Below are 17,386 nucleotides of genomic sequence, written 5' to 3'. Positions count from 1 at the left end.
AAAATCGACAATTGCAGACGATTTTCCTAGATCAGATTTGCTCCAAGTTAGGTTCAAGCACATGTCGAATTTAATCCCTTTTTACTTCGTCTTGTTATAGTGTGTGCGATAGTTGGAAGGCCAAATGTTTTGTGCGGTGATCCTTTGGTGTGAAACATTGAGAACAAATCCACTTAGTCTGCATACTTGAATGTGATTTTTTTTTGCCTGTTGAAGGTAGACCGCTGCGTGCATGTATTGTTTCTGATTGCTCCACCTCTTCAACAATGAACTAATTATCGTCACGAAACAATACATTACTTTCATCGTCGGAACAAGTGGGTGGAAGGAATTAATTGCTGACTCGCACAGGATATAGTATTAATATAGCAAAGCAGCCACTTACTAGACTTGATAAAATGTTCCTGTGGCCAGTTTTTGTTGATTATCGCTACAACAAGATGAATACAATACACCGGACACTACAATTCCTTACGCGCTCACTTGATCCACTATTGCTTGAGTTGCTTAAGCTGTAACAATATGAGGAAGCTCTTTTTTTTTTTCATCGTAAAAGGAGGTGAAAATCTTCCGAATACGTCTACAGTTGTTTACATTCACTTCTTGCAAACTATACTCTTTGATGCGCAGTCAAGTGTGTGTTTGGGGAGTGTGGTACCTGCACTCAGCTCGCAGAAGCAGCAGCAGGCACCCCCCCTCCTCTTCTACTCCCCCCCCCCTCCCTCCGTGGGTGCAGTGGGAGCGATTAATCAGCCCCGGCGCGGGACAGTGCTGCATAAATAAATGGATTAGCTGACATGTACAGGCACATTTTGTCGCTGTGTTAATCTGCACCGCACTTGCACGGGGGCGCCCGGCGACCCCCGCAACCCCGGAGGTTAAGCCTGATTGATGGTTAATTGTTATGAATCTTGCATGCCTCGGCTCGCGTGAATTCGCAGTTTAAAGAAATAAATAAAAGTGCGTGTGTGTGTGTTTTTTCTTTTTTTTTTTCTCCACACACACAGTGGCCATTACGGATTCACAATCTGCCTTGGCGGAGCTGGGAGTTGCATAATTACCTGTTTATTAGTGCGTTGCCGCTCTCTTCCTCAGTGTCTCAATTAAAAGCGGTCTCTTATTTCAGAACTACAGCGCATACAAATCAGGCTGTGACCGCTAACGTGAGGCGTCTCCTGCTCCGGAGCGGAAAGCACCTGCTGTACCGTTTCACGTTAGCGCCGCGCAGGAGCGAAACGCAACACCATCTGCCAAGAGAAATACACCTTCAACGCACTTTGCCCTGGTTTAGAAGTGGACACTCTTTTTTGTTTACTCTATATTGTTTATAACTTGCATTTGTCTAAGGAGGGTGTTCTGTCCAAGCCTCAGTCAGGGCTCTATTGTCAGGTCCTTTTGCAAAACATTCATTTCGTCATCTTGTTTAAAAAAAAAGAAAGAAACGAACAGATTCGATGCCCAAAAGCAACTGGTATCGGGACCAACAATCACCTTTGGATGACAAGCCACAAATATTAAGTCTTACTTGGGTCGTGGCATGTAAAATATTGTCTTTTCCTCCTAAAATGTTGATGAATAAGCCCGAGAGGCCATAAGCGCCACTGCAGGTGTCGTAGCTTGTTGCGTTTTTTTACTCATTAATTTTCCGTGAGAGTAAATACTACGCTGACAGAAAATACAAAGGGAGGGAGGGATATGGTACATCCAATTACACAATAATGGAGATCATTTTTTTCACTCAAACTTGGCTGTAAATACTGTTCAAGTGGCGCTAGTCCATAGTTAGCGTTGCCCATTAGCCTGTTAGCCTGTTAGCTTCTTCTTCGTGATTCCATTAGTGTGTATTGCACCTCCAACCTAGAGCAGGGAAAGCTGCAATCGTGGTTTTCTGGCCAGAGACACCGGGGGAGATGAAAGACCCTCCAATCATCCCATAAACACTTGTATTACCCCCAGAGGGACTACGGAAAGGATTTATTAAAGTAAACAAGTTACTTAGTTCTTCTTTAACCCCCGCCTTAATCTTCAGTTCTAAAAGCTTACAGCTGAAAGCCAAGACCTACAAAACTAATTTAAACTGCTCTTCTTTGTCACTTTTTCATCGCTTTTTGTCGCTTTGCTGTTTTTCTTTGGTTGCTTTTTTGCTTTTTCTCAATTATGTTTCTATGTGTTCTATGTTTCAAGAAGCTTTAAGATTTGGGTAAAGCCAAACTGGAGAAAATGTGCTCTGTTCAGGTGAGGGTTAAGAGGTTCACTTTTCTGTACGTAAATATATAAAAAACAAAAAAAATAACACTGCCCAAAAGAAATAGGCAGAAACTTGGGAGCTCAAACCCACATTGCCGACAGTATAATGTGAGAAAATAGTCTGAAAGGTCACGTTTCCATGATACAATCCCAGGGCAGTTGTGGCTACAGTAGCAGTTTAACATCATCTTGGCAACACATGAAATTTTAAAGCAAAATGAGTGTCTGAAGCCCATGAAGGAACACTCAAAACTTCACCATCCATCAGGAAAACTAGCATGTCTCCAATTAGCTGTGATTTGATTAGGATTTAAATAGTCCTTTTAAAATAGTTGAAACTGAATCCTCCTGACTGAACTGTGAAGTCAGTCAGACCTGTAAATAAATTACACTGAGCCGTGTCCGCTAACGTTGACCATCTCCAGCTTGCAGCATTTTCGCTACATAAGTTATATATAACTTTTATTGATCGCACAGCGGTTACAGCAGCTCCTAAAACGCACACATGAATTTGTAACGCCGCCTCTCGAAAAACTCTCAAAACTCAGCCATCTGTCAGAAGAAGTGCCGCTTCTCCATCTCCTCGTGAAAAGCACACCTATTTATAAAAGCATTAGCAATAAATATTCATGATGTTTCTCGTAGTAAATTGTTCAGAAGTCATTAAGGCCGTGGCTGTTTTGAATCGATGCATATTTAGATGAGCAGTCGGAGGAAACAGCAGATGCCCTGACTGAGATGAAAAGCTCCAGAAGTCAAACGAAGCTGCGTTCAAGTTAATTAGCCCCAGTTTTCTCATTGCTCTTGCATAATAATAATCTCTCTCCAGCCACGGTGACTCAGGCGTGAAGATCTGTATGTTTTTAATGTTCATTTGACCATTAGGATTGATATACATCTTCGCAAGTGCTCCACCAGTGTAATGTCAGCTCAAATCTGGGGATGCGAGACCAAAATGCCACAAGTATAGCCATATTTAGTACAAATATTGGTTTGCATAAAAAATATAAAGATCATTTGCTTTCAAGCTCAGTCGCCTGTAGCTTGGAGCCGCCGTAGATACACGACCGCCTGGTTACTTTCTCTTTCATTACAAACGAAAGTCTCTGCTGTGAGAAGCTGCAATTCTGAGTGGATATATTTTCTGTTTTTCAATAATACACGCGCATTCCACCGTGCACGGAAGAAGCAAAACAAGTGCTAGTTTATAATCATGCCCGTCCGGACTTCATAGGGGCAGAACAGTGCGCAGAATATGAACAAGGGATAATTACAGCGGAAGAGGTCAGTCTAACAAACCTGTTTAACCTCTTACCCTCCGCCTTAACCGAGCACATTTGCTCCAGTTCGGCTTTACCCGAGAGCAACAGTGTAACGCCTCATTTGAAAGCTAAGACCTACAAAACTGATTGTAAGATTTTTAAACATTTTTGTCATGTTTTTGTCCCTTTTTTGTGTGGCTTTTTTGGTCATGATTTTGTCATTTTTTGTTGCTTTTTTAATTGCTTTTTTGTCACGTTTTCATCTCTATTATGTGGCTCTTTTGTCGCTTTTTTGTCACGTATTCATCCTTGTTTTTGTTGTTATTTCAATGCTTTTTTCCAAGCCTTTAGATTTGGGTAAAGCCAAACTGGAGAAGTTGCCCGCAGTTCAGGTGGGGGTTATGGGGTTAATGTGGACACTACTGTGTTCGGCACAGACTGTTAGGCCACTAAGTGAAGTCAAATGAACGTTTTGGTAGATCTGTGTCTAAATTTAAATCTGTGTCTTCCCTCCTGATGTCAACTTTTAAGCTTTAAACTTTGTTTAAAGGGGCTAGATGCAAGTTCAGCATTTTATACTCACTACTGCCACCTCTGGTCATGCATGTAACTGCAGTTTCTATATTAAGCTCGTGCATGACGGCACTTCAGACCCGAGGTAACAACCTTTTGAGACTGAGTTCATTCTACACATTAGGACATGGCTGGAACATTTAGGGGGAAGGAAATACTTAGTTTTAACATTTTTTAAACTCCATATAGTCCCTTAAGTCCCTTAAATAAGTATTATTTATGACAATTGCAATAGGAAGTTTAAACAGATCACACCTTCTATCAAAAGAGCCAAATGCATTAGCCATGTTCAAATGTAAACTACATGCATTTTGCTTATTTCTATTACTTAGAAGTCAAAGAGAATTGACAAAAAACAGGACAATGAGAACAATAAGAGGAATTGTCTATGATGCTACATGATATTGGTAAATCTTTTTCATTCCCATCCCTATTTGTTTGTTAATTTTCTTACAAACAATACAATGCAATGGAAACTTATGGCTCCATACAAAGGAAACATATTTTGATGAATCATTGCAAATTTTGACAAAATCTCGTCTCCTTCTCGTGTACCCAATTCCGTGCCTTGTCTCGTGGAACATGTATCTCGGTCCACCTCTGCTAACAATGACAGCAGAGTTCATGTGTATAGTTTCAGGCGCTTCAATCATGAGCATCTGCCACCACCATCAAATAACTCCTGACTGCGATCCGGGATCCAGCTCTGGTAGATGTGAGTCCCCAGGCGCTGCACCGCGGTTGCCCACTGCTCCTGACAGGTCTAACCCCAGGGGCCCTGAATAAAACACACCCCAGCCTTAATGCATGCCCTTTGTCGATTGCGATACTTTTGAAACCCGCACTCGGAACTGGCAGGAAAAAAGTCAGCAATACCTTTTGTTTGCTGATACATTTTGTAGGATTGTTGTTACGCCTGGCCTCTCTTGATACTATTGCAATCCCAAATAACGTTGCTGTACATCGCGCAACCTTACTTTTAACACAGTAACACCTTCGCTATGAGCCCCGGTGCGGGTTAGTGCGAAAACATCTGTATTCAGCGTCAGACCGGGGCCTTTTATAATTCATCATGAGCGGCAGGCAGACTGACAGGAAGGAAAAGACGGCGGCAAAGGGGGAAAAAAAAAAAAGAGAGAGAGAGAAGCCCAGAGATGAGACAGCCACCTCCGCACCTCCACCTGTCTAAGGGAACAAACTGCACACCCCAGCACCGCGATCCTGCACCTGGGCAAGCGCGAGGTGGCTGGCTTTGGGAGATCTCTCTTTCCTTTCCCTGTCTCGTTTTCTCTTTCCTCGAGCTAAGTTTTTTTTCCTTGACTGACACTTCCACTAAAAACCCACCGGGACCAAGCACAACCTGTACAGAAATGACTCTCGCAATAGTGCCGGATAAGCCCAAAAAGAAAAGAAATGAAAAATCTCCTAATTGGTAGCAGGGGGGAGGGGGGAGGGGGGGGGGGGGGAGGTTCATAATACGGTATAGGAGAGAGTGAGGTAACATTGTCCAGCTTCCTTTACTCATCAAACTACAATGGCGCTCGTTAGTGTGGGGGATGTTGACGGTGCCAAGGTGACGGGTGGAACAGCTGTCAGTCCATAAAAGCCCCATCATTCGGGACGGGCTCATTATTTGGGTCACCTCAGCTCCAGCGCAGGCAGTACTTGCACTGCGGTGGTGTGTGGAGGGGGGAGAGTGCTAGTTTCCCAGTTAGAGAGTCAATTTGCTGAATACTAGCGGGTCGAGGGTTGTTACATTGTACATCAAAATAGAAAGGTTACCAGGGTCTTTTAACATAGGTCCCATCAGAGTGCTGGAGTTGTGCTTTGGCATCAGAAACGTACATGCTAGAAGTCTGGACAATCATGCAAAAAAATCAAAGTTCATCAAATAGAAATGGTAAAAGAACATCAAGGACAGCTTTTTTTTCCCCTTGAGGGCGACATGTGAAGTGCATAACACCTGAAGGCAAATTCTTTGACAAATACAGCACTGACTTACAGATTGGTGGTCAGTGCAGTCAAACTTTCAACGATGCATTTAAAGGAACAGGCCACCGTTTTTCCATTCTGAGATATGTTCTTACCTGAGCTTAGACGAGTTGATGCGTATCTGTCTGGTCTTTGTGCGTGTGCGTGGAAGAGCGTGGTGCCTTCCGACTTCACCCCCGTTTGGAGCTATAGGAATATGCTGGGAGAGGCCAAATGCGAACAACGTCTTTGGTCTTTTTGCGTGACTGAGCGCACACACAATCCAGTAAATTTTGCCATTCTGCAAAGTGGATGCTCCTTGATACCAGCACCAGTGTTTAACTCACAGTGGGATAAATCAAGTTTGTAGTTTGTTCTGTGAGAGCTTAAAAAGGATGTCGCCTAAATGTTGAATGAATTTAAAGAGACTAGATGCAAGTTTGTCATTTTATTCTCACTACTGCCACCTCAGGTCATACATGTAGCTGCACCTTCTGTATTAAGCTCGTGCATGACGGCACCTCGGACCCGAAGCAACACCTTTTTGAGTGACAGGGCAGGACTTTAGATGCAGTTGTGGTGAATAGATCTGGGCTCATTCTACACATTGAGACATGGCTGTAACATGTAGGGGAAGGATATTTGTGTGAACGCTATGGGGGAAGCCTCTCTCCCAGAGTTCATTGTTTTACAGTTTATGGCAGCTTGCAGCAAACCATGTCTCAGTCAACCTCTTTTTTTTTAAGTGACACCCTCCAGCCACTGGCCGCAGTCACACGGCGCAACAGTTGTGCACATGCAAGATGATATTCTTGTTTGGACCAATGCTGTTCTTGCGCCAGGCAGAAGCTTTTGGGGCTTTTTGTTTTGCACCCTGTAAAGCCCACAGTGATTTTTTTTTGTCACTTTTTGTTTCATTTTTTTCACTATTTTGTTGTTTCTTTGTTGCATTTTTTGACGCTTTTTTTTTCTCAGGGTTTTTTTTTGCTGCTTTTTTATTGTGTTATTGTTGCTTTTCAGACACGTTTTTGTTTCTTTTGTTTTTCCACAAAGCTTAAAAAAATAGAGAAAATGTGCACGGTTCAGGTGGCGATTAAGAGGCTAAAAAAACAACAACAAAAAAGCAGAAACTTTAAGGCAGGGCAAGGCGATAAAAACATTGCTGTAAGTATTCAGATCATACATATCTTCTCAAGAGATTCCCAGGGCCAGCTGAACGCAGCACCTGCATTAGCATTTAAGTGCATGCATCCATCCCACTCCAGTTTGCCCCGATCCATTCTCTCTCGCTGCTTTAGCTACAGATCAAACATGCTCCTCTTCTCTGCTTCACACTATACACAGCTGGCTATGATAACACCTTCCCCCTGCCCCAAAATATTCATGACCCAGGAAGGACTTTAAATTTCATCAAGTTTTCTAGCCCTCCAGCCATCTCCGCTCTCTTCCTCCCCCCTCCCTTCCCCACGCGCCAAATGTCACCGACGCTCGCTAAACTTTTATTATTTACAGGTTAACATCCTCGAACCCCTGCAGGGATGCAAAGATTGGAGGTAGAGAGAGAGAGAGTAGAAAATCAATGATAAGTGGATGGGGGTACGCTAACGTTTGGTGTGTGAAATATTAATGGGCTAAAGGGGAAACGCTGCTTGAATGTTTGCCTGAGTTTGTCTCGCATCGTGATAGGGGAGTTTATTGTCAGGGCTGTGGGGATTTCTACAGCTGTCACGTTTCCGGCTTGGAACAGGTGTAGGCTTCCCAAGACGCGAGAATCCACTGCCATGTTTTGTTTCATGTGACACTGAAAAAAACTTCTCCAAAGAGTAGAGCGTTGAAATGAATTGCTTTGAAATGGACAATTTAATGGTCACAATTAACAAATCATAAATGCTGAAATTCACCTTCATTGGGATTCGTCCTGTCATTAAAAGATTTTAAAAAGTAACGGTAACGCTTTGTATTAAGGTGTGCTTGTTAACTATTAATAAGCATTAGCAATCTGCTTGTAAAGTATTAACACTGTGCTTAATATATTTGTATCTTTTAATACACTAATAGGCCATTAATAATACGCTAATAGCCAATCCTTAACCTAACCCTGACCTTAAAGGGACTATACGGAGTTTAAATATGTAAAAAATTATGTATTTTCCTCCCCCTACATGTTCCAGCCATGTCCTAATGTGTAGAATGAGCCCAGACCTGTTCACCACAACTGCCTCTAAAATCCTGCACTGTCACTCAAAAAGTCGTCATGCACGAGCTTAATATAGAAGATGCAGTTACACGTATGACCTGAGGTGGCAGCAGTGAGCACTCTACACCTTAGGACATTGTTGGAACATGTCGGGAGAAGAAAATACTTAATTTTAACATTTTTAAACTCTGTATAGTCCCTTTAACGAAATGTCAAAGTTGGTTTAGCATAATGGCCTGCCCTTACAAAGCCCTTAAGATCAAATTTGGTTTGAAGCTTTTAATGAAAAAAGTTTGGACCCTTCTTGCTGCTTTTAATGAGTGTTTGAAACAGTCCAGACCTAATAATGAAACAGCTGCACACTAGTCAAAAAAAAAAATCTGAATCCTCTTCGTATTATAAAAAATATTTCAACTAGACTTGTATTGTAGTAGCCAAAAGGGAAAGGAAAGAGTGGGTGTTCCAACAATAAACAATAGTAGTAAATCTTTTTCCGTTAGTACGGCTAATCATTGGCGGCCATGTTGTCTCCCTGTCGACTGTCATCGAGTTCTCCACAGCCCGAAGTTTCTCTCCTCACCTATTCTCCTCCGCACAGCCCGTCTCCGCCGCACACGGAGCTGAATGTTGCCTGATAGACTCCCATTGGAACAACTTAGCACATAATGCCAAGTGTTATTGTGCTGGTGCAGGCCTACACACCAGATGTCCAGGACTTGTTTCTCGTCTCGGAGGGAAGGGAGCGGGAAAGCGGAGAGGAGAGGAAGAGAGTGGGAGGCTGCCATGTGGGCGGGTAGGTGGTTCGGTACTTATTGGAAAGACTGGAGATGCCTGGAACGGTAGACTGGGGTCCGACGGATACAATCAAGATGCGGTGCCACATGGAAAGCAGACGAAATGTGAGAAAATAAACCGAGGAGATGGTGAAGCTCCGTGCCAAACTCCAGGGACGTCCCTCCAAGTTTGTTTATCCATTTGAAACTTAGCAGTGAAATTTACACAATAGCTGTTCCATCACATGAAACACGACGAAAACAAGGCACGAGTTGAACAAACTCGGGGCCAGCGTTCTGTCAGAGAAATCAACACAAAAGATGCATTCGTTCCCCCGCATACCTGGATATTGAGCTTTGTAATGGTGATGAATACTGTTATCATGTCTTTGGGCAAGACACTTTGAATGTTGTGTGTTGTTGGTGGTCGGAGTGTTGATGGCGTAGTATCGCTCTGTCCGATAACCCCAGGGCTTCTTTGAGAGGCTTGTCAAGCTTATTAGTGCAACAAAGCCTTTCAAAAGATCCTGGATGCTGCTCCACCAAGCTTGTTTTGTATAAACCTGTTCTGAAAAGCTACACACTTTGTCATATCAGAATATTAGAAACGGGTTTGCCTGTTACCTGCAGTTTGACTTTTATAACCAAGCTTGCACAAATTTACTACTTGCTTCAATTAGATCGTAATGTGAGAGTGGCTGCCTGCACTTCAGTGTATGTTGCCCCATAAATCCCCCAAATTACTGCAATATTTCTTTAAAGTAACAGGCCACCATTTTTCCATACTCTTACTTGAGCTTGATACATACCTGTCTGGTCTTTGTGCCCATGGAAGAGTGTGGTAGCTTCCAACTTCACCCCTATTTGGAGCTATAGGAATACATTGGAAGAGGTCAAATGCTGACAACATCTTTGATCGTTTGGCGTGACTGAGGCCACGCACAAAGACCAGACAGTTATGTATCAACTCGTCTAAGCTCAGGTAAGAACATATCTCAGTGTGGAAAAACAATGGCCTGTTCCTTTAAAGGCACGACACCAGATTTTTTGTGTTGTAGCAGTGGAACAAAATGTGCCTCCTTTTGTTGTAAACTCAGACATTTGTGGGAAAATACTGTGCGTCTCATTATAAACTGACCGGATGACCAGTATTTTAGTATAGGTGTCGAAAAAGGTATCTGTACTATTAAGTAAGTATAGTTAAAGTACAGGTATCGGAAAAAAGTAACAGCACACAGCCCTTGCAGAGCATGGATTTTTGAGTATGTTAAAGCCACACCGTGTAGAATTTTACCCAAAAAATAAAATTGAAGTACAAGCATTTATTTTATGACATATATTTTCATCAATGAAGAATACCTCATAAATGTACAAACATGTGCTTTTGCTGTAAGCGGCTCAGCTCTCCTAAGACATGACTATAACTTTACCGGGAGTGGGTACGTCTCCAGCTCGTTGCCATGGAGATGTCGAGTAAAGTCAGCAGAATTTCAGATTTATATGGTGAAGTTCTTATCCAAATCCATTCTTTGATTACCCACTGCAGTAATAGCATTTTCTGTGTGAAGTTGCTCATTGGGAGAAGGTTTTGCACTGATGGCAACAGCATAGTCCAAAATGTTACGTGGTGTACCTTTAACTAGAAAAGTCTCGAGCCCTTTCCTGTGCGGAGTTATGATTTTTTTTAAAGGAATAACCTGAATGCTCACTCCAGCCACTAGGGGGCAGCTTAAATTTAAAAAAAAAGACAAGAATTCCACACATGTCCAGCAGAGGGCACTGACATAATAAGAGATCAGGATATAAACAGCATAATATAGCCACGTGGTAAATGGTCAGTCTGCCCCAGGGTGCCTGTGGCTACAATAGTAACTTCCTGCCATTGAGTGGATGAATAATGACTTTATGTAGCGCTTTGTGTGACACGGGCTGATAAAGTGCTATAAGTGTAAGCCGTTGTTGTTCAGGAGGCCACAGTCCTTTACAAAGCCTGTGACCCGCTGTGGGGGCTGAATTTCGGCCCACGACCCAAATGAGTTCCACACCAGGGCCTATAACCCAGGGGAGGGCAATTAATTTTCATAAGGGGCCACATGAGAAGCCTGAATTGAGTCGGAGGGCCGCACCAACGATATCTCAAACTTATATCGGGATATAAGTATAACATATGGGTCACACAATGTGTTGTTTATATCCTGATTTCTTATTATGTCCGTGCCCTCTGCTGGACACCTGTGAAATTCTTTCCTTTTATTGTTATTTAATCTGCCCCCTAGTGGCTGGAGTGAGCATTCTGGTAATGAAAAAAAAAAAAATCATAACTCCGCACAGGAATGGGCTAGAGACTTACTTTTTTTGGACATACTTATGAATTTATGCTCTACATGTTTTGCCCAGGTCTGCTCTAAACCCATAACAGCATCGCATTCAGTGATAAAAATGTCAATAGGCTGCATTGCTTTGCCCGTATGCCACACTTATGACAGGTTTGTAAAGGTTTAGCGTATTTTTAATTGGCCAGTTATTCAAAAGTCATATTCACTGTATGTAATTAAGTGTTGCAAAAACTAGATATAATTGAAAGGATTTGACCTAGTTTCTTTTAAAATCCCTTACACTTACGGAACATAGATGGCACAGAAGTAAATATTGAAATTCTGTGCGGTACGTGGGTGTGTGTGTGCAGCCTGTGCCAGTGTGCATCAGTGCATTGTCATGTCTCCAGGTGACTTCTCCAAACTGCCAGGATTTGCATTCTCTAATTAAATTGTCAGAAGCCATTTTTCCCCTCACTCTGCTCTTGATTAAAACTAATATTAATCGTTTTAATTAGGCCGAACAATAATTAAATTCCTATCAATCTTCAATTATTGCTCAGTGAAGTTTTAAATATCGCGGCGGCTGAACAGCTCGGCACTCGAGGTATTGTGAGGCTGGGGGTTGTGCGAAGGGGGATTGAGAGTGATTACTTTTTTTTGAGAAACGTGCTCATCTTGACACTTTATTTTGTTTTTTTTAGGAGTAGTTTTACCACAGTTTGACTTTTTCTATGTCCTGTGTGTCTGAAAATGTCTGAAATGTTGATTGGAAACTCAATACTTTGTGCCTCCGCTGCAGTCACTTACCTTCTACCCTCCCTGCCTGCTTTACCCCTTTAACTCTGCACTGTACAAATGGAATTTATTTTTCTTAAGCCCCCCTCTGTTGACTAAGCACTACGTGGAAGAAGCTCTATAAATAAACCCAGCGGATTTCGAAGTGAAGTGTGAATGGAAGATAGCGCTGTATAAAAATGCATTGTGAGTGCGTTACCGTAATGCTTCTAAATCCCCGCAGCGTGTTTTTATTGTGGCGGAATCTGATCTGTCTGCGTGAGTGAACGGACGGGGGATTACGCCAATGATGTTTGTGTCTAAAGTGGGAATGTGCAGCTCCAGCAGATTGACAAACAAAGATGAATAAATACGGCGCTTTTGTGCTTCTCGAAGTGGGGTGGATGAGACAGAAGGTGCACAGACTCACGTAAAGGCATCGCAATTCAACTAAAATCATGTTAACTCTCAAACCGGGGTGTGTATATCTTTGGTGGTGCTTGGGTCATCTGCAATTTTAGACTTAATGTGTGCTTTACACTATATTTAATGTTACTGTTGCTCATGGTGTCTTGTTCAAAGCGCAAAGACCAAATATTAAAGCAGTACTAAGTAACGTGTTTACCTCATAAATCCTTTTCGTTGTCCCTGTGCGGGTAATACAAGTGTTTATGGGATGATTGGAGGGTCTTTGATCTCCCCCTGGTGTCTCTGGCCAGAAAACCACAATTGCAACTTGACTGCCACCGGACCAAAGCAACCGATACACACTAATAGAATCACGAAGAAGAAGCTAACATGCAAACAGGCAAAGCTAACTGTGGGCTAGCACACTTTAAACAGTATTTACAGCCAAGTTTGAGTGAAAAAAAATATTTCCATTGTGTAATTGGATGTACAATATCCCCCTGCATTCGCCTTTTCTGTCAGCGTAGTATTTACTCTCACAGACAATTAATACGTAAAAAAAAAAAACCGCAAATTGCTACGACACCTGCAGTTAAGCTTATGGCCTCTAGGGGCAAGAGTTACTTAGTGCTGCTTTAAGTTGGTCTCCTGTTTCCTTTTGAGTTAGAGTAAAGCAGCCAATTGGAATAAATCAAATTTGACTTTGAAACATCAGTATGTTTAACATTAGACGATAAGTTAAATAAAGTTATTTTAATAAGGTGTTACCAATAGAATTCATTTTTTTAAGTTGGTTCAACAGAAAACGTTTTTCTGTTTCTTCTTTAGATATGGTTTGCACCAATGCATGGCCTTTCTTAGTCTCTTTTTAGTCTAGATTTAATCCTGAATTGATCTCAGTTCAAGCCTTGATGCTACTTGGAAGGTCAAATGTTTTACAAAGTGGATTTTGACGTGTGAAAGTTTGCAAACCGCTTTTATTTTGGGGCGACAGTGGCGCAGTTGGTAGAGCAGGTTGTCTAAAGATCAGAAGTTCGGGGATTCGAATCCCAGCTCCTGAAGATGCACATTGTTGTTGTGTCCTTGGGCAAGACACTTCACCCATCTTGGCTTCAGTGTCTGTGTACACTGATGTATGAATAAGAGTATGAATGGGTGATAAGTTCCTGGTTTTGGCCTAAATGAAGGTAGAAAAGTGCCATGTAAGATGAGAGGCAACGTCAGGCCCTGGGGTCAAATCTGGCCCTCCATCACATGTGGTCTGGCCCCATGATTTTGAGCAGAATTATTGCACATAACATGATGAAAATTGAAAATGAAAATAAAGTAAATGCCTTTAAAACATACCTGGGGATATTCAGACTCACTATTTCAGACTATGTTGAGAATAACACTATAAAGCTTGAGCTTTGGCCACTTTGGGAAGGTTTGGCTCCCAAGCTTTAAACAAGGACAAGAATCACGATGAAGAGGACTTGCCTACCCCTGTTCTAAGCAGCATTCACTCGCTGCAGTTAATTCATAATTAGTCAATTCTATTCAGGTTTTTGTGCTGCTTTGGAAAATGTCTTGCTGCAATTGACCCAAATTATGATGTCACCTTATTTTAGTCTTACATTAACCCTGATTTAAACCTGGTTGCTATACTCTTTTGGCCAATTGTTGTTTTCAATGGTACTTTTATGCTTTTATTTATTTGGCAAGCCATTAAGTAGATAATATTGGCTACTCTACCTACCTCTGGTTTTTAGTCATATTTTTCTCTCTTTCTGTCTTGCACAGTCAAATTGTCTTTTTTTTTTTTAATCTCATTTGTGTCTCTCCCTCCCTCCTCCCCTCGTCCATCTTCTCCAGGCCCGATGCAGGAGACCGTGTTCGACTTCTGGAGGATGGTTTGGCAGGAGAACACCGCCGCCATCGTCATGGTGACCAACCTGGTGGAGGTCGGACGGGTGGGTACCACAAACATCTGCGTCCTGGCAACACATCTGTCCTGGCAACACATCTGTGCCACACGGCTCACACGGGGGTTACCTTATTAACTACAACTGACAGGCGGATTGGATCAAAGCAACAGGCGCGTCCTCTTCTCTGAATTCATCTTGTTTTATCGAGAAAAAGTCACACAACTCCAGCAGAGCATCAGAGCTACTTCCAGGTTTGCAATAGATAAAAACTGTTCATAATGCAGACGGTGCCAACTTATTCCCCTCAAATGTGAGTTTGTGAAGAGTGGTTTTCGAAGTTTAAGCAAGTCAATGGTCGCACCAAGTGACCTACACCAAAATTCATTAACCTCATTTTCCTATTCTTTACAAAGATGTGTATCTGGGATCAAGGGTGATTTCTTCGAATTCCCGATGGGCGTGATTGACAAGCGTATTGACCAATCAGAGCAAAGCCGGAAATGAGGCAAGTGGGAAATTTTTTGTAAACGAGGAAGTTAGTGGTTTTACGAAGCATCTGCCAGAAGAGACAAACGTGAACAATCTACGACATTATTACCACAAAAAATTCAGGACACAAGGAGGTCATTACCAAGAAGTCAGATTTTAAACATTTTTTAGAAATCAACACAAATGCATAATGGCTGTTTTAATCAATGCATGCTTGGAATGGGACAAAAATACTTTCGATAGAGGGCAACAAGAAGAAAATCCTCTTAGAGAAGGTGAAGCAACAACATATACGCAGGTTCATTTGTGTGACAATGTGGCCAGTCCTACTTTTGAACAGATACAAAAAGCAGGAGTAGGTGATTTAAATGAACATGTTGCTGTTTTGACCCTTTAAATCACACACTGCGCCCATAAGAAGCATGTTGATTATTTAGTGCAATTGACAAGTCTTTAAGCAACCAAATTTGAAAAACAACTGACTCAAGAAGTGACTTCCTGTTTCGATATAAAAGGACCATCTTATTCATTAGTTCAGCAGTTCATTAGTTCAACTTTCTTTCTGCCGAACTATTAACCGACAAAACACTTAAAATGTGTGTACTTAATTATATTCTTGTAATGTTGGAAGTACCTGCTGAATTAATCAATGAGACGAGCTGTGTGCTTTTATTTTGGCGTGCTGGGTCAAAACAGGAAGTCACTACGTGTTTTGGCCTTGGTCCACCATTAAAGTTGTAAATAAGCCATAAACACGTAGCCCTGGCTGATTTGGTTCACAGAGGAGCATGTTCGAGGAACCAATGAGGAAGGAGCAAAGAGCGAGGCTGCGTTGGGGATAAATTCAGGACTGCAGAAAATCGGGTCTTATATATATTGGCCGGCTACTCCAGCGGGGTGCACTTGGGGTGGTCAGGGCTTTATTGACCACCCATCTGGCCCCACCTCTGCAAATGGCGCCATGATGAACATATATTTAGCGTAGAACTGGTCAGAACGAGTCTAGTAAAATAATAAGGTTTGAAAATGTCAAAGGACAAAGTAAAATATAAAAACTCTAAACATGCATAAATTGTTATATTAGGATTAAACAACGAGGAGCCGGGCATTATACAGTTTTAATGCACAACGTGGAGGCAAGAACATGCAGCGTTGCGTACATTACATGACGCTCCGCTGCATTATACTGCATTATACAGTTTTAACTGCATTAATGTTTGTCATTACTATGGAAACAGCTGTAGTGGAGTGATATAGAACATGATTTAATGGACAAACTGTGCGTTATATAGTTGTAACGCAGAATTGAGTATTCACACAGACCATGGTATAAGCTGCTTTAATGAAGAAAAATACTCCACTGTTTTTGGGCACAATGTTATGAACAATATAGTTGGTTTTTCATGATATGTCCCCTTTAAGTCTCGAATTGGTCATCCAGTGGCCGGGCAGAAGCACAGAGCGCTTTACAGAACAGAAATCGTCTTCACAGAATCCTTCTTCAAAGTAGTTCCTGTCGCGTTGGCGGACTCGGATGAAGCTGCGATGCATTTACCCCCGTCCCAGATGTTCTTGTTCTAACGTGGTGAAGTGCAGTGCGCCGACAGCCGTTTTTCCATCTCCGTGATCAGAGAGAGGAGGACGAAGTGAGGAGAGTGTGATTGATGGCCTTCATTAAGACAGAGGCATCCAGGCGACTGACTCCTGTTTCATACGAGCGGCTCTATAACAGCAGATTATCCAGCGCTGTACGTAGACAGGGCCCAGGGCAGGACGGCAACAATGTCCCGCTCTGACGACAGGAGCTGACGAGGGCTTATAGAATCGTTCAGAGTTAAAAAGCATTAACCTGAAACATGCTCAGTATGGTAATTCTACAGTGAGGCGCTGGATTCTTGATCAGAATGCTGAGGATGAGCGCTGCACTCTTTCAGTCCTGACAGGTTTCCAAGCATCAAAGACAGTATCAGAGGGGGACATTTTAGATTCGGGAAAACCACACTGTAAACCCCAAAAAAGCAGATTGGAGTTAAACCGTATTGCATAATCTGTTTCAACCTAACACTGAAACAAAAATGAGGATGAAAATGCGACAAAAAGTGATGAGAAAATATAAGAAAAAGCGAAAAGCTACAGAAAAGTGACAAAAGAGCAACAGAAAAATGACAATGCAAGGAAAAAGAGCCATTTGGATGAGTTTTGTCGGTCTTAGCTTTCAAATGAGGCGCTACACTGGCCTGTAGGCGGTGAAAATGCACTTGTGCAAGGCGGCGGTTTAATTAGCTCATCAGCTGTTCTGTTTTTTAGTCTAAATAGTTAGTTTAATTTAGCTTTTTTAAAGAGCAAGCGCAAGTTGGTCATTTTTTGCTCATTACTGCCACCTCTGGTATTACGCATAAGTGCAGTCTCTATATTAAAGGAACAGGCCACCGTTTTTACATACTGAGATGTTCTTACCTGAGCTTAG

At 42.1% G+C, this 17,386-nt stretch overlaps 1 protein-coding gene across 6 annotated transcripts in view; it reads left to right on the top strand.

Annotated features, from left to right (window-relative positions):
- LOC306972937 (receptor-type tyrosine-protein phosphatase mu) overlaps positions 1–17,386 on the top strand; it is a 373,633-nt gene that overhangs the window by 317,434 nt on the left and 38,813 nt on the right. For all 6 annotated transcript variants that reach the window (XM_079569665.1, XM_079569664.1, XM_079569663.1 and 3 more), the window contains one exon: positions 14,378–14,475. In XM_079569665.1, the coding sequence (XP_079425791.1) occupies positions 14,378–14,475 (98 nt within the window). The remainder of the gene's footprint in view (positions 1–14,377; positions 14,476–17,386) is intronic.

This window comes from Gobius niger, assembly GCF_951799975.1.
Source record: "Gobius niger genome assembly, chromosome: 13".
Lineage (NCBI taxonomy): Eukaryota > Metazoa > Chordata > Actinopteri > Gobiiformes > Gobiidae > Gobius > Gobius niger.
The sequence above is the reverse complement of the archived record's forward strand: the minus strand, read 5'-3'. Positions and strand labels throughout refer to the sequence as shown.